This window comes from Solea senegalensis, linkage group LG10 (genome assembly GCF_019176455.1).
Source record: "Solea senegalensis isolate Sse05_10M linkage group LG10, IFAPA_SoseM_1, whole genome shotgun sequence".
NCBI lineage: Eukaryota > Metazoa > Chordata > Actinopteri > Pleuronectiformes > Soleidae > Solea > Solea senegalensis.
The window spans coordinates 12,299,914-12,323,110 of record NC_058030.1 but is presented as its reverse complement, the minus strand read 5'-3'; the positions used below and the strand labels follow the sequence as shown (position 1 = coordinate 12,323,110).

Genomic DNA, 23,197 nt, shown 5'->3' with positions numbered 1-23,197 from the left:
TTTCCCTTCTGTAACAAAACTGTACCTGAGCCAGAAACTGTTCATGAAAGTCCAACCTTTCCCATTTTGAATCATCATGTGTTCAAAGTGCACGGAGAACTTTAAGAGGTTGCACAAATACTGATGAATCCCCCAGAAAATGCTTTGCCTCTTGGAAAACACAAGTGCAAAAAGATCCTGGGGGCAGCCGTTTGGACCTTTGATCAAATGTACATAAATTCATTTCTCTCAACTGTGACCTGTGGCCCATTTGTTCACAACACAAGTATAATAGCCTCCAGAGGCACCTTTATATACGTCCTGTGTGCCCACTGAGGAGTGAACGACGGCACCTGAAGAGGGACGGGATCAGAAGTGTGAGCGCTTGATGCAGAAGACCTGAGCCCCATCATCTGGTTCCCTGTCATCATCCAATTCATTATATCTCCTGAACACACCGTAGGCTCATCCAAATTGAAAGTGACACTGTGATGAGCTCCTCCATCCAGGGTTTGATATATGTGTGCATGTGCGTGCTCGACGGATAGAAGGGCTCTCGGTAAAGCCTGCTGCTCCACTCTTATTGCTGCATTATTCTCCCTCTCCCTCTCTCACCTGCTGTGTGGCAGAATTAAAGTCCGCTCATACACATAAAAACAGTGAGAGGAACACAAGAGACAGGAACGATAATAAGGTGTTTTTTTTATTCCCAAGGTTACATCTGCCAGAGCAGGAAAACTTTAGCTGTCAGTTTGAATAGACGGGGCAGCAATGTGTGTGTGTGTGTGACAGCATTAGTAAGGAATTAGGAATTTATGCTTATTACAGTCGTGTACTTAGTGTAAGAGCGCCTCTTAATGTAATCACCAATTCAATCCCTGATTTGTGTGTGTGCGCGCATGAGAGAGATATTTCCTCACTGGCTGCTGATGCTCAGGCTGCAGACAGATAAACAATCAATTATGTACAGCCTGTCAGCAGGGGAGCTCTCTGGAGTTGGCCGATTCTCCTCCTGTTTGACTGCCTCCACCTTCTGCCAAGACAACACACTTTTAAACTTAGTTTAAAAAAAGGAAAAAGAAAGATAAAAAAGTCACTAAGTATGCTCAATAAAAGCAGGGACGGGTACTTTCATCGTACTTCAAAATCTTAATACTTCTGTACATTCAGTGCGTCTCCACACGCAGTTCAGTTGAGCTACGCTGTGTATTTGTCACAATATTCTTAAGCATTAGCGGGGAAATTGATATATTGACTCAAGTGTGTTTGCCCTCCACTACACCAGGTGGCGATATGCCCTTTTTCAGCTTGTTAATATTACGTTATTTCCTATTTAGCTGGTTGGTAGCATGTCAGACACTTTTTACCATCCACAAACTTTCAAAAAACATGTCAGTTCTTTGAACTGGTTTTCTCATCAGTCTCAACATTCATTTACTCAACATTTACCAGCCTGAATTTCGCCATGTTTTTCTCAATCTTGTCTTCGTTTATGTAGCGACTTCATCTATTATTTCTGAGTCAAAGCCAGGGGGAAACTATGGAACATGCACAGAGCACCCGGGCCAGATTAAGTCCAACTGAACATATACATGGAGTAGTACTGTAATCCCACTTCCAACCACATCATCTGGGTGTGTTAATCCAACTTTGTTAAACTGTGATTTAACATAACTTCAGTCAAACTAACATGGTCACCTGTATTTTAAAAGTCTTGTATCAGTAAGAATAACACAAGTATCCTTGTAAGAATGAAAGGCTCTAAACATCAAGGCTAAACAAATAATAATGTTCTTCAAGGACAAACACAAGGGTAACGGTGGGAGAGCATGGGCTTGTGGAATAATATCTTTTTTTTAAGGTGTTACTAAAGTGCTCTTCTTTGTGACATGAATCCATACAGAAAACAAGACAAACTAAAATCATTATGACACAATTGCTAAGACAATCAATATCAAACTTGGAACCCAAGTGTACTGTGACCACTGGTAGTACTATGAAGGATTGTTTTTGTGTAATGGATCTTAAAGATGCACACAATCTGTACACTGAATGTAAATACACCGTAAAGCCACTTTTCAAGCACAAGTATTGAATATCAAGGAAGAGTGGGCTAAAGCTTGTCTAATTGGCTTTGCATATTTGGTCTCACCTTTTTCCAGTTTGCCTGAATCCCCCCCAGCTACGAGACTCTTGGAGTCAAAGTCATCTTTACTGATCTCTGCTGTTGAAACCACACCCCCCGCCCCGCTCCACCTCTGGCCCATATCCATGCCTTCTCTCCTCTGTCTGCCCAGCCCTTTTCTGTTCCTCTGCCTCAGGCATCCGGGTCTGGTTATCACAGGATTAGGACAAGGACACACACTCTGCATTCACACACAGCCCCAATGCGCGAGCACACAAATGCATGTGAAAGTGTAGAGTACATGCACACCTCAGAAACAGCCTTCTCATATCATTCAAAGGGAGAGCACAAGCAAACCGCTACATTTCATGGATTAGCTGCTAATCTCACAGAGCGAGAAGCACCTCGGGCACTTTGGGGAGAAGTCGTAGAGCAGAGGGGAAGAAAGAGGAGAAATCTTGACCTTCAAGATCAAGGATAAAGTGCTAGTCAAATAAAGAAGCAAGAGAACGATGGGCATGTTTCTTTTGCTGAAGGCGCCACCCCGAAATGGAACATATTTTAATTTAGCCCATAGCCGTGTTTCCATCATGGTACATTTCGGCTATGAACAGTACCTGCGTGAAATTGTACGGATGTGAGAATAACGACATTGAAAGCTTGTGTTTTTCTTCTGTTTGGGGTTGTTTGTCTCAACAAGACGTCAAGCTTCGTATGACAATAGACTTGCGGGCGTTGAGGAAACACTGGGCACAAGAGTGACACTTTAGCTGACTGTCGTGGGTCTAGCTTCATCTGTACTCTACCATTACACTGGTACCCCAAGGGAAGGGCAACAAAGAGATGGATTTTGGTGCTATTCCACATGGAAAAATATGCATACCGTACCATACCAAACCCAACCAAACCCGCCACATTATGACCCAGTCTACCGAGAGCTGGGCTCTGAACCTTCCACCTCCCCCTCTGCATGTGGTCTTGATGTAAAACAGAGACCTCTGTCTGAGTTTGGTAAAGATACAAATACAACCACGGCGCCATGCTGTTTCCCCCCAGACTGTTTCCAAATCTGCATATCAGCCCTTTAAACCACTGCTCGGCACATTAATCCTCTTTACCAGGCAGACTGTTCCGCACACAACACAAACATGTGGAAATATAGCAATCGATAGTGGAAAAGTGTTTCTGCTGAGCGTGCCATTTGTTAATTGGTGGGAGCCATTGAAGATAATAAAAGCGCTTGTATATCATGAGAATGAACAATGTCAATAGGCACTGACTGAGGGGAGTGGGGGTGGTTTAATGTTTCCTTCCACAGGCAACTCAGAGGGATCAGCACTCCCTTTGGACTATTTTCAAACACAAGCAGATGTTCAATTAATTAATAAGGCATGGATTCCTGCAGCGAGTAGGTTATTATCCTCTTATTTTTACTGTCAGTAACTGCAAACGGCACTACAGAGGTGACACTAAATGCAGCGTCTCAACGCGTCTAAGGAAAAAGCCCTCCATTGTCCGTTTCTTCATTTAAAACCCTAGATCTTATCGCTGAGAGCCATAATTCATATTTCTCCGATTGGCGAAGAGGTTACAAGTGTCTACAGTAGTAATTGTCTTCACTATCATGCTCTTACTGGTTGTGGATTAGTGGGAGAGGAGGAGTCTAATAACTCAGTGGGGAGATGATGATGGTAATTTGACCGAAGCAGGGGAAAAAAGTCATTACATCAAGCCTCTGCATAAGCCTCGGTTTAATCACACAAATTGACTTTTATAAGGAGACGCACAGCTGTGTGTTCCACTACGGATATTTGAAAGCATTTTTAATAGGAAACTACATAAAATATAGTGACACAGTTTAATCCGCTGGGTTCGGACAAATTAATCTTCACCGTGAATCTGGGGAATGAGCACATAGTGGAGGGAAGACAAATGAGTAAAACAATAAAACGTGGCCCTGTAGCTCACAGGGTTACAGTAAACATGGTTGTCGGAGGATAATGAAGAAATGGGGCCGAGTACTCACAGAAATAAAACACGTGAGCACAACAAGAGAGATGAATGTGCATAACTCGTGTTCCTAAAAAGACCCCAAGTCACAAAATGCTTGACTCGGCTCTATCATTTCCTGATTTCTTTTGACGCGGGAAAAGAAAAACTCTACATGGGGCCTACACGGAGAAGGAAGTGGGCGTTTCCACCCGGCGTACGTAGCAGTGGCATTGCAAGAAAAATCCTCCAGTGTGGGTCACAGGCAGCATCACATCAAATCCCCTCACTCTGCTGCAGCTGAGTCACTTTGCATCGGTGCAAATTGCTTTCTTAATTACAGACACAGAGGAGCTGCAGCATGCCGCCGTCGCCTCCTTCGCCAATGAGGCACGCGGGGAACTACTTAGCATCATGATTCACAAGTTGCAAACAAATGGCGAGGAATGAGGCGGATCTGCCACTCATCACTGTTGTGTTGCATTGTGGTTTTCTAAACTGAGATGATTACTGACTTAGACTCGTCTCTCGTGGTTCACTCTATGCACACGCTTCTGCATTTGACAGCTCAATAAATGATTATTTTAAGTAGAAACACAGGTGGGCTTGACAACAGTCATCATCATAAAGACGTGCTTTATTTTTCTTTTGCTGCAACATTCTCCACTCACTGTTTCTCAATAAATTCTAAGCCTGATTGTTCTTTGGCCTTTTGTTTGTTCTCTCCTCCGTAAACATCATGGTCACGGCTATAGGGATGATTCAGTCATATCAATTGAAGTGAATGAATTACTGTGAAACAAAGTGCAGTTGTACTGAATATCAGCCTGACTGTGATGCAACCATAGGCAGCTGTCACTGCCGCGCTGATATTCAGTACAACACGACGTCAACTGTGACATTTCATTTATACAACAGCTCTACACACATGATATTTAATACATGAAAACGTAATTTGTTATTTATATATCGAGATATGTCTTCAGTGTATGTTTTTTCTCTTTCTTTTTTTAATCCCAACCTCACAATGAGCTCATGTACAATTATTTGTACTGTATGTTGATCTGACCGTTCACCGCCCGCATCCATCGTCTGCAGTCATTTTCACATCTTAGGCATTAGGCAATGTTCTGGTGTTCATGACACATTTGAAGTCGTCATGCTTATATTAAGTATCTCCACGGTGTGCCCACTCACTGCCACGTTCTCCCTCGCTGATGTCACACCAGGAGCTTTGCACGGAAGTATCCTTCTCCTTCTCCTTCTCCGCTCCTGACACTCATTCATAATTTAATATAAATGCTATTTCTGGAAAACTGTCTTTCCGGCGTAATCGTAGCGCATGGATCACGCTGCACGACTGCTGCGTCTCGCTTGTGTTACAATATGTTCATGAGTTTAGTTGATGATTTATCTCTGACTGAGATAAAGAGAGTACATCTGCCAAGAACCAGACGTAACAGCGTAGGTTGCTAGTGTCCCAACAGTCGTGGTTATTGTGTAGTTATTGATTATTATGCACACCTGTAACGCAGAGGACATACTACAGCTAAGAGCCCCAGCACTCATGGAAAGCCTCTTGCCTAATCAAGTTACTTGCTCACAACGGTTGAATAACGTGCTGTACATCACACATTAATGAAGTCAATAGTTCTCGTTGATATTAAAGATTCCCCTCGAGCATCGACTGTGAGAAAACCAAGATGCATCACATCACATTCAACAGGTAAAATTCATGCCTGTGTGAATTTCACCAGATGAAGGTTTGGGGGCTTAAAGTGAGCACAAATGATTCTGCGAGTGTGAGAATTCTTGGCACTTCTGGATTCAAAGCACTTTTCACTACTCTGAAGACGTACTGTGGTTCACAACAACGTTGCTGAATTGAATTCCTTCCAGCTTGAAAGCCCCTAGTATTAGAATCCCAACTTGAATTGTATGATTTTTGACTATTGTATGATGCTTGAACTGAAATATTCACTGTTTCAGTTCAGGTGGGGTTACCTACCTCGCTTCTCTCTTATTAATCTCTGATAAAAGATTAAAACAGCTAAAAAAGTATTCTTTGCATTCATATTCTAGACCCATATGCAACTTTATTTACCTAACTTATCCAAAACAGTTGTACTTCACAGGTGAATGTTGTGACTGTTGGTCTGATGTTTCTGATGTAATCATCCCTCCGATATACCCAGTTTGTTAGAGAACTTGGCTGTTTGTTTGTAAATGAATTCAAACAAGTGTTGTACAGACATCTATTCCTCTGTGTTTTAAAGTTTGTCTTATCTGCTGATGAAGGATTTCAGAAACAATTATACAAACCTCGGGCTATAATAACAGTCACATAAACACAATTGGAGAAGAAAGTTAACTAAATATTTGCACATTCATTGTGTTTGGTTTTGAAATTGTATTTGCGTTCAGAATTGATCAGGATGAAATGGATCTGCTGCCTGTATTCCCAATCCTCACATTTCCACTTATTTTTGTGGCTTTTATTCATGTTTCGCCAACGTGTTTTCAAATGATAAAATCATCCTCATCATATTAATGCATGTTTTCACAAAAGCAAAAAGACACGTGTTTAATAAAATACCCCCCTAAATGTGAATCAGCTTTTCTCTCAGGGTTCAATCTTTTTCTCTGCTGGTATCGATCTGTGTGTGTGTGTGTGCGTGTGCGTGTTTGCGTGTGTGTCATTTTAATGCGATGCTAGAAGAGCAAAACCAATGGGAGCAAATCACAGTCTGACATTAATGTCTACGCATATTAAATGAACAGACTGTGAATAATCGCAGGGTGACGGATTCACAGACAAGTGTGTCTAACCAGGCTATGAGAGAGAGGAGGTGACGCCACCATACAGTTCACAGTGTGTCTGACGTCATAGCAACATCTTTCTACAACATACACTTATTCTATCTCACACTACTTTCCAGCACAGGAGATATGACTTAATGTCCAGCTGCTACTTTCTCTAAGTTGTACAGTATTATGATATTACTGCATTATGTCATTTATAGTAGTTGCAAAATACTCTATGCTATAGTTGCAAAAGAAACCATTGACATATGAAGAATTATAATGTAATGCAAGGATAACAACAGTTAGTATTGCATAAATAACATAAATAAAACGTTCTATCAGTCACTGCAAAACTATATATGGGACTGTGTATATATATATATATATATACGTATAGCAAACGTATCAATTATGTGGATATTTATTATTATAAGGGCTGCCCACTTATGGTCATAATAATCATAATCACAGTCTTTTAGTCGCTGTGGGAGAAAAACAGGAAATTGTATTTTTGAAAAAAATTCAAAATTAAATATATGAATGAAACATGCGTGGTTTTAATTTGAAAGGGCAAACACAGGAAGTGTGGTCATCCTGTGTAGTCCAACGTTTGGGATGAGCCCATGAACGTGACGCATAAACTCTGCAGGAAGACATTTGCTTACTTTTTACAGACTTTCTAATATAATTTCTGTTGATGTGCAAGTTCCTAAGTCGTGTGATGACTGATGGTAATGTTATTCACTTGAAGTTTAATACATTCATAAAATGTTGCTGTGCTCTCCTGCTGTTTTCTCCCCCAGACACTTTCAGAGTCAGAATAAGTTAATTCTTTAATTGCTTTGTCGGCGTTAATGAGCGGCAGACTCTGCACCTGCACCGCTGTAAGATTAAGAAACTATTTAAAATTGATTGCGGCGGTGATACAGGTTGATTAAGTGCTGTGGTGAAAATGGACAAAATGTTCGGTCTCGTAGCCGGTTGATCTGACATTTGCTGCGGTGTGCGTCATGTGTGTGCGCGCTACTGCGCTCGCTTGTAAAATTAATAATTCAAAAGCTCATTATAAATTGTGTTTGTGTTAAAAGTTAGGATGATGTTCTAATGTATTTAAATTCAACAAAACGTTCCAATCCTCCACAGTCATTACTGCGCTGCACAGGTTAAAATATGCTGTTTGAACCTGAAAAATGCTGACATATCTGTTTAATGTTGGCTATATAATGGTGATTTTATGGTTTTGTATATAGCTTTATTGTAGAAAAGTGTTAAAAATGTTACTTAAAATATCCTTTATCAGCACTGGAACTCAAACTGTTTGACCTAACCCAAGTTTCTAGACATGTTTGATGTGACTGACCTTCCTTAACATTGAATTTCCCCACACAATGTGACAAATACACATATGCATGTTGCACTGACAATGCTTAAACAACAGCATTGGCTATGGCTGCACAATTCATCACAATAAAGTCAAACGCCCTCCTTCAGTGTATGACTAAAGAGGCACATCCAATTATTGTTAACAGGCAATAACAATTCTGAAGCAATAACTAACTGTGTCTCTTTAACAGCTCCTGTTGTAGATAATTGAGGATGTGTTCTCCTTATCTTCACGGCCATACCATGTAAAATATAATCCTTAAAGGTACAGTGTGTAAAAAATGCACGCCAGTGGCCTTTACATACGAGAAAGGATGTAAACACTCTTGTCACAATTCTCTCTGCCATCTCCTACATCATCTACTTTAAATGGTTAAAGTTAAGTTTCTATGGTTTACTGCTCCGTCTTCTCCACATGACTCCGGCCAGTCAAAAAGGCCAAGAGAGGTGCTCACCTGTGCATGAATAGTCATCGATCCTGATGTAGCCCGTGTGGCAGATGCACATGAAGGAGCCGGGGGTATTAACACACATGGTGTTCTCCCTGCAGTAATGCTTCCCTTCGGCACACTCGTCAATATCTAAACAGAGGGGAGAGGGAACAAAAGCTGGGTTAGATGAGGTGAGCCGCCACACTGTGTTCTGCCAAGTGACACCAAATATCATCAGATTAAACCATTAAAATAAGCTTTTCTTCATAAAAGAGTCCGTATATAGCCAATTATGAGGTGATTGATTGACAATGAAATGTTCTTTTTTAACACTTTAACTACGTAACGTTCTTATCTACCCTTAAACCTAAAGTGTACTTTACGTATCAGTTCTTTACATATTCTGAACAATGACAATAAAGTACAATCTTAGTTTTTATTTGCTATTGACAAAACAGCCACGACATTTGCTGAAATGACTTGCTTTTGTGAAGAAGCATCTCTACTGTGTCTCGACTGTGAGAGAAGGTTTCTACACGCTCCTGTGCAGCCAGTGGTGGGAAAGGACGATTTGTCTTTATCAGAAGACGATCACAATGCAGGTCCATAAGAGGTGGGCACTGGAGCACTTAAGGTTGCACCACTCGATTTTCAATCTATTTAAAGTAAAGCACTTGACAAAGTAGCTTAGCTGCTATTCTCCCGTCTACCGTCTATCAGTTAATCTGTGCACTTTGGCCATACTTTCAATTTTATATGCTGCAGGGAAATCATGTAAGGGAAGAACAATGCCACTGGAGGAGTCCATTATGAAGACTGAACACAAACACGGGGGGGTTCATTATAGGGAGGAGCATTGCTGCGGTTTCGTTTATGAAATGTCACGATACAATAAAGGTACTGTCTCAGATTAACAGGTGCAGCAGAAAAAAAGTGAGGGAGATATCAGTGAAGCGCACTTAAATCATGCAAAATGGAAAAACACCTGTGGCTATACGTCTAAGCACTTTAACAGAACTCTTAAATACATCTATGTTTACGGAAAAGTGGCAATAAATATAAAGTTGTCACGGTAGAATGACTCTACAGTCCTTCACAACAGATCTTTTATTCTCATACAGCATGTTTTACCTTTAAATTACCAAGTTTATACGAGTTTGAGCGTTTTAACTCCATTGAAAGGAAATAAAACACCATACTCGATACTCTGGTCCTCAGTAGCAACAAGGGGAAAGAAAACCACACACACTCACAGTCCATCACTTTTCCTCTTCACTTTAAAATCACTGCTCACCAGCAGATCTTACTTTAAATCATAACAATTGAATAACTGGAACATCTCATCCCAGTAGTTATTATTTTTTTTATCTATATTTTTTACTTGAAAATGATTGTGGTCTCTGCTGTTGTTTGTGTTTTCTTATGCAAAAGTGATCATGCTTTAATAAAAGGCAAATTATGCACAAGTCTGTTCTCAGTTTTGGTGACATGTTATGGTTTTTATACCTTGTAAATTCAAATCATTTAAAAAAAAGTATTTTTGCCTGTTTTTTTTGCTGTGTGTGGTCTAGTGTAAAGAGTATCACTCAAACTCTGGCCTTGAAAATGAGTCTCGAGTCTTGAACTTTAAAACTTTAATTTCCAATCGTTATTTAGTTCTTTTTTTTTTTTCAACTAACATTTTTAACTGATGGTTTTAAAAAAACCAAAAAAAATAAATCACAAAAGAGTGAAAAGATGCCATTCCTCAATAAGCACCTGAACCTTTGTTAACTCGCGGCGCATTCATTGAACAAATTGAATTAGTTAAAGCAAAAAAATGCACGAAGGTCGTCAATTGAATTCGACACATCACAAAATATTTCAGATAAAAGAGAAAATCAGTAGAAGTCAGTAGGCACTGACCACGGCCTAAAAGATGTTTGATGAAAAATAAAATCCAGCTATTCTACAAACATTTGTGTGTTTGGGATCCACATAATAGAAGTTGCTGAACAAATAGCTGCTTTTCTGTATCTTGATAATTGTGACTAAGTAGCTATAAGTAGGAACATGATGTCCCAGTCCTCAATCCCCAACTTTGATTTGATCCAACAACAACTTGACAAACACACAGTATATCAGATGGATTTGGACGGATTTCTGTGCCTTGGTTGGTGCAACTTTAAGAATATAATGTATTAGATTGTCTTTTGTTTTTCCTTCTCACTCTCATGATTCCATATTTGGATCTATATTAGCTGTTGCCTTAGCAACAGCTATTCCTGGGGTCTAACTGCATGCCAAACCATCACTGTAGATGCACAACACTGCCAGGGTAAACAAAATAATCTTGATAATGTGATGCAACCAAATGCAATTCGATGTAAATCCCAGTCAGACCAAACAAACTCGGCGGGTGTTATACGCTACTCGTTCCTGTTGATATCACAGGTTAAATGTTGGCACTTTTTGAGAAACAAGCCGCAGAGTCCTTGACATGATCAATTTATTATTCATTCACTGTATTCAGCGCCTGTGAGAGCACAAGAGGACATTCACCCCTGAATATGTTCTGTGCCAGATGCCTTTGCGAAAACGCACTTGATATTGAATTTCAATAGATTTGCATTGGCATTCACTGGGCTTGCGTGTCCTTGGGTAGATCCCCGCCCAGCACCCTGCAAAATAAGAGCTCTGCCCCTGCCTACAACTGTGGCATTCACATTCCATTGTTCCTCTTCCTTTCACACATTCATCAATACTCCACTGCCTCCAGCTATTCAGGAGCTTCATGGATAAATGAAGCGCGGAGACAACTGCCAACCACCTATGAAAGTACCTGTGTCCTTCACTAAATGAATGGAGGCTAATTAAAATCTGACTGACTCTGAGAGCGAGAGCAAACTGGAGTGATGCAGAGTGGGTAAGAAGAAAATGTGAAGTAAAGGAAAGGGTAGACAGCAGCACGGTTAAAGAGAGGGACTGAAATACATTATACTGTAGTGCTTGTGAGAAAAGGAGAGATAGAGCACTTTGGGAAGTGGGTGAGTGACCAATACCCCACTTTCCCTGGTCAAAAATGGTTTAATCCTGGTTTACAGGGTTTTTTTTTTTTTCCAGTGGGAAAGTGTTTAATTGGGATTCACACTTTCCCAGGTCAAACACCATGAACGAAACACTATTACACATTTTATCCTCCAGCTGTTTCGACTAATGTTTGTAGTGATCCTTTTCTTTCTAAAACTTATAGCAGTGCACATCTATTTCATCATCTAAATCAGTGGTTCCCAAACTGGGGTAAACAAATACAACAAAACATGATTTGCAATCAGTCAGATTACATTTTGAAACTGGCATATAAATAGACATATAGTCAAATTCTGCCAAACATTGCAGTTGATTCATATATTTGATTTTTTTCATGGCTGGAGGTCAAATATCTAAAGGGAAGGACTGTAAAATAGTTTGGGAAGCACTGATCTAAATGATCGATGTCAAGAGAGAAGTAAAAAGACGATGGTTGTTGTTGTTATTTTTGTCTTCTTCTGACTCACTTTGTTTCCAGCGCTTCTTCGGCGTCGCAATTCACGCACGGAGGAAGCAGGGGTGGAAACAAAAACAAAAAAAAACACCACAGGGCAGAACAACCACTGGCAGTGAGTATTGTGTTAATCGCCTTATTTCAGAGGCTTCACCCTGGTTTAACAATCCGTGGCATACCTGCTAATTTTAGCGTGAAAGAGGCTTAAGTTAGTGATGAATATATGACACAGAGGGAGGACGGTGGCAGAAAGAAGGTGGACAGGACAGGGGCAGGTAGAGGGGTGGATTAAACTGAAAAATGTAGAATGGAGGGAGCGTCGGTGTGTGTGTGAGGGAGCGCGAGAGAGAAAGAGAGAGCAATTTAAGTAGCAGAAGAAAGAGATTTAGACGGTGAGAGGAGAGGAGAGAGAGCAGCCCATAATATTAACTGTCACTCCAAGAGAGGAAGTAAGACAGAAAATTCAGTCAGTCCGCAGCCTCGTTGGTAACCTTGAGCAGAGGGCTTAGGTGACAGCTGATTGGCTTTCCATGGGGCTGTGGTGATTTAGAGCCTATTAACTGTAAGACACCATTCATCTCGCCAGTGGTGACAGCTGTTACGTTTGCTAAAACAATATGTTAGGAGGTGAGATGACGAGGGGCAGCTCGCACTTGTGTCGGGGAAGCGGCCATCTCCATCTCCATTAACGCACTCCATTTCCTTGATTGGCCTGTCACACGGACACACGTGATGCAGCAAGCAGAGGAGGATTCGTCGAGAGTCAGCCGCGGCTTTTACTGCTGAATGAAGTGGTCGGGGTCAAGCTGTTGTCACGGCACAACTGATTGCTGGAAAATGGCTGTGTTCCCTTACGTCTCCGTCTTTTGCTAATTCATGTTTGTCCTGCATGACAAACGCGTCACAGCAATATCCGCAGTGGGTGAATATCTATGTATTATTCAGACGAAAATTGTTGCGGATAACATGAGTGACATTCAAGGCGACATAGAATGCTTGTATCACACATATATGTTAGTTATGGAGGTCTATTTACATATATTAACTTGTTTTCATGGTTAAAAACCTACAGAGTCCCCCTCTGGCACGGTGGATGCTCTGCATCTCAGCAGCTACAACGAGAGTAGTTCTTCTTCTTCTGTGGTTGAATGTACGCAACCGGATGTGCCCGGACTAGTGCCCGCACCAGGAGGCGCTGCGGTGGTGAGAGGAGTGGTGAGGATTTCTGATGACGACATCAAATTAAGGAAGTGCTGATCCGCTTCGCAGAGCCCAGGAAAACAATACAACACTATTTTCTCAGCAGTGGCTGAACTGTTGTTCTGAAACTTTAGGGTTTCATAAACGAGGTAATGACGCAGATACACACACAAACGCAGCGTTAATTGGAGCTTCCGGTCTATGTCGCCTTTCAATAGCTCTGTAGCTAAATAGCCGAGCAATGCACAGGTTTGGGGCACAATAATAATAATATCACAAATGTTCACCAGATCTGACCTCCATGCAAAGTTTCAAGACTTTTTAAGCACGTTAACCCCCTCAAAAATGACCGCAGAGACACTGAACAATTATAATAATAATCTGAAGGATAACAATAGGTTCCTCGCACAAATTCCTGCCCCTGCCTTTTGTGCTCAGGCCCTGATGACTAAAATTCCAGCACAATATATCCTTAATATATAGAGTATAATACCTATATGTGTATCTTGCTAAATACTCCCTGATGGTGGTACTAAAGGTTAAGTCAGAGATGTCAGCATGATTCCACCTCTGGGAATGCCTGCACAAACTGTCTTCTCTGGGACATGCTTTACCTTTTTCAGAAAGTGTAAGAAAGAAAAAACTTACTGAAATATTGCACTGAGTTACAAAGGCTATCGTGGAACAGCGAGTGCTAGTGTTGATTCAAATGTGGGACATAACTGTCACTGCACACTGACCTAGTATGAATATCTGCATTCATATATATATATATATATATATATATATATATACATATATATATATATAAAAAATAAATGATATGACTGTGTGTTGATTTATCCCTTGGGTAACAATTGTTAACTACTGTACAGTATATAACAAGAGAAATAACAGCATATGCCTCATTGCCTCTCATAGGGAGCATCCTCACGATCTGTGTTTCATACTGCACTACACCAAGGTCTGCACCACCAAGTGTTGTTTCCTGCAGATGACTCACAAAGAGGCACAATTTGTGCCTCATTTCACCAACGGCACTTAATTTCTCTTTCTTTCTTCTCTTTTCATCACCCCCATATCTATCCATCCCTCCCCGAACCAGCTCACTTACTCAAGCAGATGGTTTTCAATAAATGGCAGAGGGACAAAATATAGCCTGATCTTCCGTAGCCAGTTCCCTCATGGCCAGATATAAAGCAATCTGACGGAAGAGCAGCGAGACAAAGGGCTCTCCCTGCCGGCTGAACAGTATCCCCCAACTCAGCAAATAATCTTCTCTGTTTGGCCTTCATTCCTCATGGGTGGAGGAAGTTGTCATTTCAGAGGACAACACTGGTTTACGGCAGTGTCATTAGACCAAGCGTTTATAGCTAGTGGGAAATAATATTTTGATTGAGTGTTAAACATCTCATCTGATGCTCAGTTTTCCCTCAATAGGTTTCTCTTTTCAAATAATTAAAAAGAAACGTTTTTAATTAGGGTTCAAACTAATCCAGTGATTAGTTTTCATATTAGCTGAGTATTCAGCCGCGCAACGAGTCATTTTTAATAACAGCTCAGGTATGGACTTTTTTCTTTTTTCTATTTCTTCTTAGAAAAAATATGATACTATGAGTTGTATTGTGGGATCTACAGTTCAGCCAGCTATTTAAGTCATTTTGTTGAAGTGAAACAAAACCGCACAGTTTCCTTTATCAGGAATCATTAAAGCAAGCACCACAGATACAAGAAACAAAATAACCAGTATCTTTTCAACTAAATAAACTGGGCAATCATTTCCAAATAAACACGCTCAGAAACATCCAAAACAAGTGCAGAGAAGTCAAAGCCAAAAATAAAACTACTGAGTGGGAGAAAATGGCAAAATGATGAAGTGAAAAAAAGAAGTAAATTCTGATCACTCGCTGTCAAAGAACGTGTCAAATAAGAAAACATGTTTGTCTTGCGTGCGTGTCTGTAGGTGCAATGGACGGAGCGTCACTTTAACAGTAACATAATGATCGAAGAACCCTTTTACACTGGAAACCAGCAAGTCATTTGCAAATGTACGTGAATAATGTGCGCACATGATCACAACACTGTATTCAACCCACGACAGCCAGTCATAAATCACATGTGATAAAAAGACTTAAGATCCATCCCTATCAACAACATCCATGAATCTTGGATTACTTCATGAAGACGACAACACCACTGTGTGGCGTGTGTGTGTGGGTGTCTTCATACAGTGTGCGTCACGCGACACTCGATCTTTGCATGAGTTCAATTAAGCCCGGCGCATAATTTAAACAAAAAAGCCATGTTTACGTGCCGTATGAGCGTGGATGGGGTGGTGCCCTCCATCACTTGCTGTCATTAATCTGGGAAAGATTTTACACCTTGTGTAAATCGATGGAGCATCGTCATCAATCACTCTTCACTCTGTGACGACCAAGTGCAGCCCCTAAATCATAGGTCTAAACAAGAAAAAAAGGGGCTAATATTAGGGCTGTAAAAGGCTGACAACAACCATTTTGTTCCCCCGCTTTGTCTTTCCTTGTTTTTGATTACTTTGTGATCAGGTTTCTCATGCAAATATCAATAGCCAGTTATTACATCACAATGTTTAATCTGCTTTAAAATGCATTTAATTTATGCACCACATTAGTGTAAATGAAATGTAATACAGTATCTTCACTACTTATGCATTACCTATAAGCATCATAGACCACTGAGTAGTTCCATCCTTGATCATCTATCATATTTTAAAAGATGACAGATGAGACTTTCATTTACTACAAAGTAGGTTGAGAATTATTGACGTTTTCTATGTGGCTGACATCGAAAAAAATCCACTTGACTTGACCATAAAGCAGTCAATGAAATAAACGTGATCCCATCTGGAAAAAGGAGCAGAGCGAACACCCATGTGGCATTTCGGGATATTGGTCAAGCAGAGTGTGCAGAGAGACTGTTATTTGCACTGGAGGGGTCTGTGTGAATGACGGTGGAATTGTCTATTGTGGTTGACATTTCAGTGAGGTCACGGAGGTGAGGTGTGTGTAAACAAACACGCGGCCAGGCAGAATGTGTACGTGTTTGCCCGTGTGTGTCGAGGGTCAGGATCACAGCAGGTGGGGAGCCCAGAGGCTCTGAGCTCATCGTGACAGGGATTGGGTTTTGAGGAAGGCTGTGCTCTTCAGTCTGTGCCAATTAGCCTGCTGCTACCTTGTGACATTAAAAAAAGGCAGCAGCAGCAGCAGCAGCAGCGGTTGGATTGATGTGTGTTCACATAAAACAAACACATCAAATCATAGGTGATGTCACTTCACTCTGTATTTAAACAGCCTCGACTTCTTCCGTCAGTTGCATTTTCGGGACGACACGACATGAATTATACTTTATGTTTAGTAAAAATGATTACATTACATGTGTTAGCAGACGCTTTTATCCAAAGTGGCTTGATTGTTAATGGACAAACAAATGTGTCCTCATGATATTTCAAGATAGACTATGTAGCATTTTTCTTTAGAAAAAAAAAACAAAAACAATATAGATCAAACGTTTTATACCAAGTACTACCTGAAAAAATACTGAGCTCTCGAGGTAACACCATTATCATCAACGTTAAAATACAGTGATGTAAACTGGCGTTGATTTATTCCCAATGAGATTATTTACTCTCTCATCATGCTCCTCTTCCTCACATATATCAGACACTAGTATAGTGAAATTAGATTAAGATTGAGTGAGAGATAAGGTGATGTAATTATCATTATTATTTGATATATTATAATCTTTTTGTTCTTTACACGTACCACAGTTTCAGAACCATGGATACAGATTAATCCAAAGTTAATCCCCGTCAACCCGTTTTTATCCACAGAGACACTGCCCTCAGCCGTTATTTACGGTTTCCTCTTTGTTTTGCTCTCGTTGGAAACATTTCTGGGTGACAACTTTGGGCCAGTGTGAGAAGATCATGTTACAGTTGGGTAAGCATCAAAGGCTGCGATAATGGCAGACACCGCACATAAGAAACACAGGTTTAGTGAGGCTTAGCACAGAGCGGACAAAAGCCGTTCAAAAACCAGAGTGAATCTGGGGTTGGTCCTCATGTGCTGGTAAGCACCGAGGGAGAGGACAATGATGAAGAACAACGCAGAGGTGGCCTGTTTTCTGTTAAACACGTGCTGTACAGAATTAGCAGGTTAGTTAAAGTAGCTTGAAGCTGAAGAATCAGCGTTTTTTAAAACAAATGTAACATTCCTCCAAAAGTAAAGATTGCAGTGTTTACATGTTTCACGCATAATTCCACAGCATACATGCAGCCATTCCGTGTTAGTAACTTTAGTATTACTAAAACACCAGTCCACAACTCCTGTAGCCTCCGACTTTTTAAAGACTGTGCACATAGCCCACACCAGTGGCAGTTGCTGGTCTTTAAAAACAAGGGAAGCTCATTTCACGCCCAGTTATTCATACATAAATTCTGCACACAAACAACTAGAACAAGGAAACTATGTAAAACTGAAATGCTATAATAGAGTTTTTATGTACAAAATGGGCTATATCACCAAGCAAATAACACACAACGGCCAGCTATTTGTCTACAGACTTCCCTCGCACAATCCACACAGGACTGAGGCAGAACAGGCTCTGCTGCTGTGCATGTTTCTGCAAACGCTGTCAATCATCAGACAGTTCCTCCAGTCATCATGGCTGACTGCTACATTGACTCAGAGAGAAGCTGAGCTTCTGCGGAAGTGGTGTTTTTGCCACATTTGTCCAATCACCGTTGAGCTTGCTGCAGTGAAAAAAACCCTATTCTGTGCTGCCCCATAGAGAACAGCTAGTGGCTTTAATCCGGAGGCTGCTACGGGAATACGAAAAGTCGTGTGTGATCAACAGCTGATTTTGAATGACGCGTTCTAACGCACGAATAGTACTGAAATGTGAATACAACACAGCTGAGCTTCCCTTAGAGCAACCACCACTGATGCACACACTGTGCATAATGAGGACTTGAACGATGCCCTACTTATAAGACAATTGTCTTTCCATTCTATTCGCCGAGAACGTATGTTTGGTTGACTGTTTGAGCACGCCTAACAATACTGATCGGTTCATTTCAGAGACAATCACACGGTCTGTCACTTCCTCCACTGCTCGTCCCTCTTTCTATTTCTGCCCTAAACACATGCAAGCATGTAGCAAAGCAGACCGTCATCATGCTGACTGTACTGAGAGGACAGGGGGGAGAGAAAAGTGGGCTCTTTCCACTTTTCTCTCCAACACACACACACACACACACACACACACACACACAGATATGCACCTGTACGCCCAGACTCACACAAAGACAGAGCTAGTATCCCCCTGAGTTTTGCCTACTGCTGCTTCCATGAAAAATTTACACAGCAGTGATCTCATCATCTATTTTGAGCCCATCTCTGACCTAGGAATGTTTTAAAGAGCTAGTCTCCGTCTCTGCTGCTTGTGATTTCTCTTTTTACCGTTTAACAAGAGCCATACAATGTGTGCGAATGTGTCTACTGCGAAAAAAGAAACCCAGGTGTGTGTGTGTGTGTGTGTGTGTGTGTGTGTCTCCTTCTTCTGTTTGATCATGTCACTGCTGTTTTCAATACACAAACGTTGCTCACTGTTGGAATTCACATCTCATCTCACCAGTGTTGAAACTCATCTGGAAATGAAAGCAGCATATTTCACTCATCTTTGTGTGCATCTCCTCGCGGACACAAAAGTGGTTTTGCAGATTAAATGAGCACACAAATCCTCTGATACATCCATCTTTGGCAAGTCTGTTCTTTCATTTTTCCACACACCGGACACACACACACACACACACATCATATATAGTAAGTGAGTTACGGAGACACACAGAAAATCAATCTCTTTTGAGAGAACTCCATCAGCAGATTGAGTCAATTTCAGGTTTCTCTGTGTAGTCTCTGATGTAAACACTTACCACAAACACTGCCATCCAATTTTACAGCAAGAGTCAGGCCGCTCTTGAGATGAATAGTCTGGATGTGAAGTATTGATATTAAAAGCCTGTCTGCCTGTACTTGCTTTCGCACTGGTGCTGAGATGGTGCCCTTATTTATACAACAGCAAAGTGCAAAGTGTTTGGGCAACTGCAAAAATCAACCAGCTGCAAAAATGAAATCTGACAAATGTTTTCTAGTGTTTGTTCGTAGAGCACAAAATGTCAGCGTTTGATCGCAAAAGAAAAATCGGAACTTGACTCGGGACCAATTATGAGTCTAATATTTCATATTCCTAATCTCCCTCTTTAACACATGAATTACACAAATGTTCAATGAAAGTAATATATTCCCACCTTCAGGGAAACGAGAGTCAAATATACCCCAAAATGGTGCTTTTAAAGTGTTTAAACACATGCATTAATTGCATTAATGAACCCAGCAGACACAGAGAAACATTAGCACTCTTTCAGAGTGACATTTCTCATGAAGACTAATGATTAAATAATAATAATAATCAGCCAAGGCATGTACTCACAGGCAGAAGCTTTAAAAACGAAAAAATACGAAAGGAAAAGGACACGTGAAGAAGGACGTACAGTATGTTGACGATACGCAGGTGAACGTGTTTCACACAGAGACAGCATTTACTCTGTGAGCTGTGCATACATACACTATACTAGATGACAGCTTGAGCTGAAACACCATCAGCGTATAGTGAGTGTATAATTACTTTGAATTTTAACATCGTTTCACCTTCACCTGCCAGAGGAGATCAGGGAAGCAAACGCACTTTTTCTGATTTTATTGATTGTTTTATTATTTGCATATACGAGCATTTTACTTAATTATATTATCTTCATTATTATTATTTTTGTATTAGAAGTACAACATGCTATGTGGACCTCAGCATGATATTTGATGGAGAGGGGGAAACATTAGTCTCTTGGAACGCATTCTGAAAATAATGAGAGGATTACACTTTCCCATCAACTGAGGGATTATGTGAAACTAAAAAGGATTAATTCAACAATTGATTGTTATTTAGCAAAAGTCTGCATTCTTTCGCGTGTCATGATGTGTATGTTTTGACCTTTTTTCTTTAAGCTAAGTTTGTAGGACAAAACTTTTTTCAGGGACATTTTGTCCTGTCAGCAGAAAGTAACGTGGTGTCTTCATTACACATTTCTGTAAGGTATCAATAGAAACTAAATGTTAATATGAAATGCATTAGGGCGTGTTCAATGTAGAGCCTCATATTAGAAAAATGAGTCACTACACTAAAGAATCAACAAGTTCACTGAAAACGTGAAAGAAATGTATAAATGTAAAGAAACTGCTTAGAAAATATATGTAATGCCCAACGAATCTGAGTCACAAGTGTAGAGCTCATTGATTGCTCCGGTATAATTACATATAAACACATTTACAGCCATAGGAATGAGAACAAAAACACTGAACTGTACAAAAACCTATACATGAGCTCATGGGTCAACGTTGACACTCTTTCACTTCTGTGACCTTCACATGTTTATGCCTTCATCTTCTTCAGTGGCAGACATGTGGTTCCAGTTGTGTGTTCATTTCACAGAAGTGAAATTAGATCAAGCGAAGACCAAAGGGTCAGCGCAACCGGAATCTTTAAAACACCACGTCCCCCCGGATGCAGCAGCCTCAGCATTCATTGAAAAGCAAACAACCACATATCCACTCTTGGATGGCAAACAAACTTCAACTTAAATGTCAGGGTTCATTATTCAGGGCCATGTCTTACCTTCGCAGTAGGCATTATCTTCTCGGAGTGGGCGGAAGCCGTCCTTACACACACAGCAGTCTCCTGCCTCCAGGTTCACACAGTCTGAGTGCTCCACACAGCTGTGGCCCTCTGAGCAGAAGTCATGACCTGCAGGAGGCACAGACAGGAGAAGGTTGAGACCCAAAGGAGAGAAGTTATGGAGGTGGTAGAAAGGTTATGTCACGATGACATAACCTTTTCTCCGAGTGTCCTTAGCATGTCTTATACTTTCCCGGGCGTATTGCAGAGAAATAAATGAATTTCCTCCGAGTTCAAGAGACGCTTCAGTCTTCATAATCATTAAAAGAGAAAACACATGCTAATATTATAGATGGATATGTTGAGCTAAACATCACACACATGAAAGTACTATTTGTTAATAATAAAGTAAATCCATTCACGTTGGTAAAAACACATTTTCCAAACACTTTATTTATGCTTTTACTTAAAGATCTTTAGTAAAATGACTGCTGGTCACAAGTGAAGTCATGACTTGTCTGAATAATGTTAGATGGTGTCACATCATAGTATATTATAGGTTGACTTATCCTCCATACCTCTGCAGACTTTACAGCATCTGTCATTCAAGGTGATCTGCTCTGACTCTGGACAGTTGGGTTCTGGACACGGTTCACTGGGGACCACTCGATGCATCGTCTTGTCCTGTGACGAGGAGAGAGACAAAGTCCTCATGGGTTACTCTCTCAGGGCTTTGATGCAATTATGAAGGTAAGTATTCATCCATCATGTTTCATCTGTCACTCTCCCGGTTCCCCCTCCTCCCCGCGTATTCATCACAAGCCAATTATGCATTTCATCAATAGCATTTTTTTTTTTTTCATCCCAAACAACTTGTGAAAGAGGAGAAACGCGTTCTTCTTCTTCTCTCCTGTTCGTCACAATGATTTACAACGTGATTCATTGCACATCTTTATTACACAAACAGTGAATCAATCTTCTGGATTATCCCTGCATGTGTGTTTAGTCAGAGTGTAAAACCTAATTAGGGGGTTCTTTTACCCAGCATGCCTTTGGCAGGTCTCTCTAATGATCTCATCCACGTCCCCCTGACTGATGCTAATTTATACACATTAACACCATACACAGTTGGACAGAAAGAACAGACCTTCTCAATCTAGCACACAGAAATGTGAGGATAATCTCAAAAAAGTGCTTTCATAAAACAGCGACATCTCTACTTGTGCACCGCATGCTCACATGAAATCCTGGAAGAAGCCTCTCCCTAAAAAGTCCCCAAACTACTTTCCAAACAAGCTTCCTCATTGACTTTTTAACCACATAACCACCTCTTCTACCTCACCCCCCCCACCTCCCTCAACCCCCTGCAGCCAGCAGGCTGACAGAAGATCAGAGGCATGACAAGCAGCTGTCAAGGGAAGCCTGGAGAAATCTGCAGCCGTGGGCAGACTGACAGAACTCCCTGTCCTCATTTCTTTGATCTGCCTGGGACTGCCAGTCAGTAAACTGGGACTACAGATGGTCCAGGTGTGGCCACGGCAGCCATACAGCTGTCTGAAGCTGCAGATTTGAGCGGGGCTTTTGCAGGATTCATGGCAACGCTGGTTGCCGTGACAGAGATGTATGATTAAAAACTTCAAATCACTTTTGTGTGATTGATTGGACCTGCCTGGCATAATATCATCAAGTGAATTACGCCCCCAAAAGTGAGCGACCCACCCATCTGGTGCTCCAGGCAGACAAAAGCACATAGTCTGAATAATCAGAAAATGAACATGATTTGGGACCAATGTGGTGTCTGATGATTGGTGCTGAAAAATGGCTGTGGCGTCGTCCCGTGACTGACACGCCCACCGCTCTGGTCTCCAAAAGAAACGTAATTGGTGGTATTCAGCCCAATCTCTTTGGATTACAAAGAATACAATGAAAGATTAGTGTGAAGAAATTCAGCAGGAGTGTAAAGTCTTGTGAACTGATTCATTTGGGGAATTTATCTTC

General features: G+C 40.9%; 1 protein-coding gene across 1 annotated transcript in view; it reads right to left on the bottom strand.

Moving 5' to 3' along the window:
- Positions 1–23,197, bottom strand: part of nell2a (neural EGFL like 2a) — a 71,548-nt gene that overhangs the window by 26,140 nt on the left and 22,211 nt on the right. Inside the window, exons 11-13 of the mRNA XM_044036731.1 lie at positions 21,778–21,883; positions 21,200–21,328; positions 8,737–8,862 (exon numbers count right to left, since the gene is read on the bottom strand). Coding sequence (XP_043892666.1) covers positions 8,737–8,862; positions 21,200–21,328; positions 21,778–21,883 — 361 coding nt within the window. The remainder of the gene's footprint in view (positions 1–8,736; positions 8,863–21,199; positions 21,329–21,777; positions 21,884–23,197) is intronic.